This window comes from Lactuca sativa, chromosome 8 (assembly GCF_002870075.4).
Source record: "Lactuca sativa cultivar Salinas chromosome 8, Lsat_Salinas_v11, whole genome shotgun sequence".
Lineage (NCBI taxonomy): Eukaryota > Viridiplantae > Streptophyta > Magnoliopsida > Asterales > Asteraceae > Lactuca > Lactuca sativa.
Window position 1 is genome coordinate 159,756,602 of NC_056630.2, and position 8,701 is coordinate 159,765,302.

Below are 8,701 nucleotides of genomic sequence, written 5' to 3' on the forward strand. Positions count from 1 at the left end.
GGATGTACGTCGTATCTAGCATTTGTGATAGATGCTAAGAAGGAGAAAAAGGCGATGCAGAGCATTCTTGTCGTATGTGATTATCCGGAAGTATTTCCCGAAGATCTTCCCGGATTACCGCCTAATAGACAAGTGGAGTTTAGAATAGACTTGTTACCAGGGACGATGACAATAGCAAAAGCACCTTACCAATTAGCACTGACGAAGATGAAGGAGCTGATGATGCAACTTCAGGAGTTATTGGACAAAGGTTTCATTAGACTTAGTTCATCGCCTTGGGGAGCTCCGGTGTTATTCATAAAGAAGAAAGACGCGAGCATGAGGATGTGCATTGATTACAGAGAGCTGAATAAAGCAACAATAAAGAATAGATATCCATTGTCGAGGATTGATGACCTGTTCGATCAACTTCAAGGTTCGAGCTATTTCTCGAAGATCGATCTTAGTTCAGGATATCATCAGCTGAAAGTAAGAGAGCAGGATATAGAGAAGACTGCATTCAGAACACGATATGGGCACTACGAGTTTTTGGTTATGTCGTTTGGACTAATCAATGCTCCAGCAACATTCATGGATTTATTGAACAGGGTTTGTAATCCGTTCCTAGATAAATCTGTGATAGTGTTCATAGATGACATTCTGATTTATTCGAAAAGCCAAGAGGAGCATGGCAGACACTTGCAAGAAGTGTTGGAAGTCTTGAAGAAGGAGAAGCTGTATGCTAAGTTCTCCAAATGTGATTTTTGGATTCGAGAAGTCCAATTCTTGGGTCACGTGGTCAACCAAGAAGGGATAATGGTTGATCCAGCAAAGATTGAAGTTGTGATGAAGTGGGAGCAACCAAAAAGTCCCACGGAGATCTGTAGCTTTTTAGGATTAGCCGGATATTACCGAAGGTTTATCCAAGGCTTTTCTTCGATCGCTACTCCATTGACAACTTTGACCCACAAAGGAGCTACTTATGCTTGGAGTGATAAGCATAAAGAAGTATTCGAGGAGCTAAAGAAGAAGCTATGTAAGGCACCGATTCTTTCTCTACCCGATGGAGTTGAAGACTTTGCTGTTTATAAAGATGCATCTGGGGTTGGATTGGGTTGTGTTTTGACCCAAAGAGATAAGGTGATCGCATATGCGTCTTAACAATTAAAAGAGCATGAAAAGAACTACCCGACTCATGATTTGGAGTTGGCAGCGGTAGTTTTCGCTCTAAAGATAAGGAGGCATTACCTCTATGGCATGAAGTACAAACTTTTCACTGATCATAAGAGTCTCCAATATCTCTTTAATCAGAAAGAATTGAATATGAGGCAACGACGTTGGCTAGAGTTACTTAAGGACTACGACTGTGAGATACTTTACCACTCCGGTAAAGCAAATGTTGTTGCTGATGCTCTCAGTCGGAAAGTCAATCTTGAAAGGAAGAGGCCAAGAGCGTTGAGAATTGAAGTTGTCTCGACCATTGTGGAAAGTATAAAGAAAGCTCAAGAGGAAGCTTCTGAGAAGAATGACCGAAAGGAGGAACGTTTGGGCAAAACGTTGGTGTTCGGTATAAACAGTCATGGACTGAAGGTGTTCCAAGATCGGATTTGGATACCTAAGACAGGAGGAGTCAGAGATCTTCTGATGGAAGAAGCTCACAAAACCATGTACTCAATTCATCCCGGTAGCACTAAAATGTATAGGGACCTAAAACCCTACTACTGGTGGCTGACGATGAAGCTTGATGTTGCAAGGTATGTGGCCGAGTGTGTGACTTGTGCAAGAGTCAAGACACAGCATCAGAAACCATACGAGAGTTTAGAACCTTTACATGTGCCTATGGGTAAATGGGAAGACATTGCTATGGATTTTGTCACTAAACTGCCCAGAACGAAGAGTGGTCATGACATGATTTGGGTGGTCGTTGATCGATTCGCTAAGAGTGTGCATTTCATAGCAGCCAAGGAGAAATGGTCTATAGAAAAGCTCGCGAATTCTTATGTGAAGGAAATTGTGAGGCTTCACGTTGTTCCGTTAACGATTGTATCGGATCGTGATAGCCGTTTCACCTCAAGGTTTTGGAAAAGTCTACAAGAGGAATTGGGTACCAAGTTGTGCTTGAGTACAACTTACCATCCACAGACTGATGGTCAGAGGGAACGGATGATACAAACACTTGAAGATATGCTGAGAGCATGTACCCTGGAATTCCAAGGTAACTGGGATGAACATTTACCTTTGGTAGAATTTTCCTACAATAATAGTTTCCACTCGAGCATAAAGATGGCACCTTATCAAGCTTTGTATGGACAGAAGTTTCGTACGCCGTCTTGTTGGCTTGAGGCTAGGGAAAAGCAGTTTATGGGACCGGAGATAGTCCATCAAACTGCTGAAAAGTTGAAAATAATTAGGGAAAGAATGTTAGCAGCTCAGGATCGTCAAAAGAGCTATGCTGACAACACGAGAAGACCGATGACTTTTGAAGTTGGAGATTTGGTTTTGCTTAAAGTCTCGCCGTGGAAGGGACTTATAAGATTTGGTAAAAGGGGAAAATTAAGTCCAAGGTTTATTAGACCGTTTAAAGTTCTTTAGAGGATTGGGAACCAAGCTTACAATCTCGAACTACCAGAAGAACTGAATGAAATTCATAACACTTTTCATGTGTGTTATTTGAGGAAGTTCACGGGAGAAGTTCCCGGCATGATTCCACTTTCGGAGTTGAGAATCGATGAGAACAAAAGGTTGATTGAAGAACCAGAGGCAATCGTTGACCGAAAGACTAAGAAGTTGCGATGCAAGATGGTCAAGTTAGTGCTTGTCCGATTGAAACACATGAATGGGCCAAATCTCACCTGGGAGACGGAGAGTGACATGATGAGTCACTACCCGCATTTGTTTGTTGATGTGTGATTCTAGGGACAGGATCATTCTAAGGTGGAGAGAATTGTAACGCCTGTGTTTCTGGGCTTGTCATTAATGTTGATATAATAGTCTAGGTTAACCTTTGTAACCCGTTTTGAAATAATAGAAGTGTATTATTTGAGTATTATGTGTTTTGTGCTTAACTGTGTGACTTAATTGAATTAAGAATAAAAATAAGCGTCAAAATAAAATAGTAGATAAAGCTAATATCTATGGATAATGTTTTAGTAGTTGAAACTAGGTTTCTGAATATATAAAGAATGCCGAAATCCGAGTTATAACGAAGAAGTTATGACATGTCGAAGTTTCGCGACAGAACTGGCACGAAGCTGAATAACGTAAAAAGTGAAATTTACGTTAGAACAGTATTTAGCCTTAGGGATATAAACGAAATTCATAGAGTTCGTTAAACCGAGAGCGTGCATAAAAAGAACGCCCAAATCTAACTTTGTATGAGGAAGTTATGATTTTCTGAAGTTTCGACTTAACAGTATGCAGCCCGAATACTCGATTTGAGATCGAGCGCTTTTTAGCCGAAACAATCTAAACGAGAATCGAAGATCTCATTAATATTAGTGAAACGATAAAAGATAGGCGAAAACGGATGTCGGATGAAGAAGTTATGATTTTATAACGGAGTTTTCCTGTCCCGGCATACTAAAAATAATATATAAGTAATATATTTATAATATATTAAAAATCAATTCAAAATTAGCCAATGGAGTCTAAACGAGAGTTGTAGAGCATAATCTCACCTTCGCGTCGATATAAAGAACGTCGAAAACGAAGTTCGTATGCGAAAGTTATGAATTTCTGAAGTTCGGGGCGCGAAACCCCAAAACTGTCAGATACCACGACGTGGCAAACAGTGTCACGGTGCGGCAAGTCTTCTGACACCTCTGAGAGTCCCCCAGATGCAACTTGCGATGACGCATGCAGTGACGATCAAGCCCACGACGTGGAAAAAGGTACCACGACATGGCAAGGGCCAAATTTGCCCTATAAATAGATTTGAAGGGCCAGCCGTTTAGGGTTGCTATTTTCTCTTCTCTCTCTCCCGTTTTACCTCGATTTACGTGCAAGAAATATCCCGAAGCCCTGATATTATCCCCAAGCCCCGAAGCAAGTCCCGCAGCCCCGAAGATCCCGAGAAGTGTGATTCCCGAGCTGAAGCTCTGCCCGCGAGGAACCCGGTTTTTGTGAAGATCTTCCAGATCTACCGCAGAATACTACTTCTGCAAGTCGTAGTGCTGTCCGATCATCTTCTGATCAAGTGAGTGTGTAGTTACCTTCTTCTAACACATAATTATGCAAAATACGTGTTATGTGTATATTTTGTTGTTATATGCGTGAATGTATATTCACTTTCTTCTATCTCATAGATCTGATTTATTCTCTATGAAATACGTGTTATGTGGGTGTGCCTCATCTGATATGTGGAATATGTATTGAATGAGAATGCTATACAGGTTTTAAACTATGTATAAAAATATATATTTTTAGCTACTAATATGTTGGGTAGAACATGAGTAGATGATTGATGTGTGATAAATAGATGAGAGGCCTCGATGTTGTCGTTGTTGATCTAGTTATTCAGCGGAGTATGGATAACGACCACATACTCTTTCTAGATAGTCCTGTGGAACGCTAGCAGGTTCATAACATGTAGGTATTGTGAACGATGTGTTCACCGGTGTACTCTATCCCCCTCATGGTTGCCTTTAGGATATCTATTGTTGAGGAAACCCCTTAGCAGTAATATCCGTCCCGATGAAAATCGTAGATTAGGTCCCTTGAGATAGATGTTGTTTTAGGGACATAAAGTGAGGATAACGAGAATGGGTAATCGGGTTATTGTTGGTTGGTTAAATTATATATAATTATTTATTGTGGGTTGAAAACCCTATGTGCTCACCAGGCTCCCAAGTCTGATCCACTCAGTTTATTCGTATTACAGGTAGTGGCGCGAGGGCATTAGATGGATGAATCATCAAGTTGTTTTGTTTACAAGTCTGTATATGTATATAATTGTTGAATGACTTGTAATGTTATCGTTTATGCTTTATGGTCTGTATCGGAACATGACATCCCGAGTTTTGATTATATAATGAAAATGCATCTCTTGATGAAATGCTTTGATAAATATTATTTTATCATATTTTGTTTTGGGAACAAATTCCGCAACTCTTTTAAATCAAAAGTATTTACTTTGAAATTATTTTAAAAAACATAAATGAAATCGGTATTTTCTGGCCGAGATTTTTTGGATGTCAGAATTTTAGATTTTAATTATATATTATTTAATGAAGAAAGTTATATAGTTGATATAATAAAAGTAAAAAGTAGAATATTTAAAAGTAAAAGTTATATACAAAAAATACAATTTAAGTTGATGGAACAAAAAGTTTATTTAAAAGTTAAAAACAATAAAATTAATAAAAGAACATCTTCTTTAAATAAAAAATTTAATATATAAAATAAAAGGTATTAACAAAAAATATGATAAAAGATTTAAGGACTAATAACTTTAACGGATTAAAATAGACAAATCTTAAATGGAAACTTATTTGAGGTGGGGCCAAAAGAATCTATCGTATTTTTTAAAATTTACAATAGCCCTATATTTAAAGAGAATTTACAAAATACCTTAAGTATATAAAATAAATAAAAAAATAAATAAATACTAATGTCCTAAAATACATCATAATGAAAAATTAATGATACTAAAATAACAAAGCCATGAACCAACAAAGGGTCCATGCTATTTATATTTTCCATGGTTCTGATTCGTATCATCGGGGCATATGTGTGGAATAAACGAGACTACTATCGATACTAAAACCCGAAGAGAGTTCAACTGTAGTAGAATACGGATTAATCGACTCACCATAAAGATCCTCTTGTTCATTCTCGGTGTGTATCAAGCTCGTGTTTTCTTCATCCCCTTGATTCGCCCATGGATGTTGAGTAAACTTCCGCAAACCTTCAAGTTGAGTGGCCACTTCTTTCATCGTAGGACGCTCATCGCTAGTAAGCTTAACACATCTTTTCACAAGCTCACCAATTTCCTGAAGTTGATCTAGGCTTCCTTCCCTTACAACTCTAGGATCAAGAATTTGAAACAAACGGTTTTCTTTTAGCGCCATTACAAAATATGTCGTCAAATTCCTTTCTTCCTCGGTTCTTTCCATACACAACGGTTTTCTCCCTGTTAAAAGCTCAGCTAACACAACTCCAAAGCTATAAACATCGCTCTTTTCAGTTAACTGACTTGTATGGAAGTACTCAGGATCCAAGTACCCTAAAGTTCCTTGAACAAGTGTTGTAACTTGTGTTTGATCTATGGGGACTAATCTTGATGCCCCAAAATCCGCGATTTTTGTTGTATAATTTTCGTCTAATAATATGTTTGCAGACTTCACGTCTCGATGAATCACGGGGGTTGATGTTGCGGAATGAAGATATGAAAGTGCACCAGCCGATTCTGCAGCTACTCTTAAACGATTCTCCAATGATAACCAATTTGTGCCTTTGTCATGAATATGATTAAAGAGAGTTCCATTTGAAACATATTCATAAACTAGCAACGGGACCTCACTCTCTAAACAACATCCCAAGAGCTTGACAACATTCCGATGGTTGACTTGTGTTAGGATAATGACTTCATTGATGAACTGTTCGATTTGGGATTCATCCATTACACGAGACTTCTTAATAGCAACGACTTGACCGTTGCTAAAAATACCTTTGTATACAGTTCCGTAGCCACCACGACCCAAGATTCTGTCTTCAGCGTAGTTGTTGGTGGCTTTTTCTAACTCCACGGCGGTGAAGACTTTTGTTGAGTCAACGCTGCCTTCGGTGCTAATGATTCGTTGTTTCAGTAGTAAACCACCGTTTTGCTGAAACAGTTTTTGTCGGAGTTTGATAAGCTTCCTCTTCTTGAAGGCAAAATACAGCCATGTTATTCCGACTAAAAGGGCCATAAAACCAAATCCCATACCTGCATGCATGAATCATGATACCAAATAAACTAATGAAAGATGAATAACAATGGACTAACTATTTCATGTTTTCAACCAATCCATCGACTTAACTCGATCAGTCAGCCGAGGTACTCGAAGATCCTTTTAAGAACACCAAAGCGATAAAATTACAAGTGGTTAATTACCTAGGGAGAATTTGATAACTGGGAACTCCGAAGTTTGAACAAGACAACCTCGACCGTTGCTAAATTCATCTACAACGTAGCCATCTTTGCAAGAACACGAGTAACTTCCAGGAGTGTTGGTACAGATCCCCTCGCATAGATTACTGTTGGGATCTTCACATTCATTGATATCTGTGATGATCGAGAGCAAAATCAGTATAATGAAGTAGTCATATTATAACAGAATTGAAACTATTTTGATTGTGAAAGAATTTAACCTTGACAGCCTGGATCAAGATATGGCTGACCCTGATAGCCTTTATTACAAATGCATCTGTATCCCGGAGCTCCGGTATCCGAATCGATACAATGAGTGTTTGCTTGGCAAGCCAAGACGCCGGCGTTTCTAGCCTCACTGCAGCTCAAGTTTCCGACTACCCAGTCCACCAATATCGGAACACTAGCCCTGGTCCGGGTAATGAAATCACCGTCCATAAAATCCGATACCCCACGAAACGTAAACCGTTCTTTCTCACCCATAAACGAGTAAGTACATGGATTAAAAGGCCAGACTGTGGTGTGATTCGACACCATACTACCAACAGAAGTGTAGTAGTATTTGAGTCCTTTTGGTATCGACGTCTGACAGCATCCGACGCCGGTGCACGAGCCGTTGAGCACCTCCTCAGGTCGTGAACACAATGTGATGCAGCCGCTGGTGAAGTTTATTTGTAGTGGGCCTAAGAACAAGGCGAAATCATCGCATCCGATTAAAGTGAACTGGTTTTTTTGGGAGAACGTGTAGGGTGATGTCCAACCGAGACTTGTGGAAACGGGATTGTCTTCGGTGAGATTTCCGAGAGGATTGTAACATTTGTTTGCCACTTTGTTAGTGATTCGGAAAGTGGAATCCGAGATTTCAAGTATTGGGAGGCCACCGATGAAGGGTTTTGGAGGGTTGAAAGTGGTGTTGCAGGTCATTTCGAACCAGTAGCTTAGAAAGCAACCGGGACCGATACCGAAGGGATATGGAATTGTTACGTTTCCACATTGACTTTGGCAGCCGGGCTTCGCTATGCTGGCGGCTTTTGTGATGGTGGTGGCGTCATCGGCGGTGGTGGTGTTTGTGGTGGTTGATTGGGATGTAGACTGTGTGATTGCTAGACCAAACAAGAACAGAAATAAATGAAGTTTTCTGGAGAACGGCATTGTTCTTGACGAAGAGGATGATCTTTTTTCCATTGATGACAGTTTTAAAGGCAAACCGATTTTCTTTGTCTATGGATCCATTTGTTGTTTTTATTTGAGTTTTTCGGTGGCATATTGTCAAGTTGATGTTATATTTCGAATTAACTTCACCAACCATTCACGACTTTACACGTCTGGTGGCGTTTACTTTTGCTCAAGGACAAAAACTAATTAACTTCATGATTATCCTATTTAAATCATCTAATTTTTTATTTGTATGTCATTGGTGAACTTAATCGATTTAACCAATAAATTTACTTTCATGGCATCTACGTACGTTACATGCACAATTTCAAATGTTGTTGCTTTCAACTTATATTTTTTATTCATGCATTAAAAAAAGGTGTGTATTGACTTTTATATTCTTCATTTTACTTGAAGAGAAAAAAAAAACATTAAAAC

General features: G+C 39.1%; 1 protein-coding gene across 1 annotated transcript; it reads right to left on the reverse strand.

Moving 5' to 3' along the window:
- Nucleotides 1-5,600: 5,600 nt before the first annotated feature.
- On the reverse strand, nucleotides 5,601-8,347 carry LOC111908630 (wall-associated receptor kinase 2). Its single transcript, XM_023904446.3, has 3 exons — nucleotides 7,330-8,347; nucleotides 7,073-7,243; nucleotides 5,601-6,904 (listed from the first exon to the last, which is right to left on the reverse strand). Exons 1-3 carry the CDS (start codon nucleotides 8,291-8,293, stop codon nucleotides 5,694-5,696), a joined length of 2,346 nt encoding a protein of 781 aa, XP_023760214.1. The 5' UTR covers nucleotides 8,294-8,347; the 3' UTR covers nucleotides 5,601-5,693.
- Between the last annotated feature and the right edge of the window lie 354 nt (nucleotides 8,348-8,701).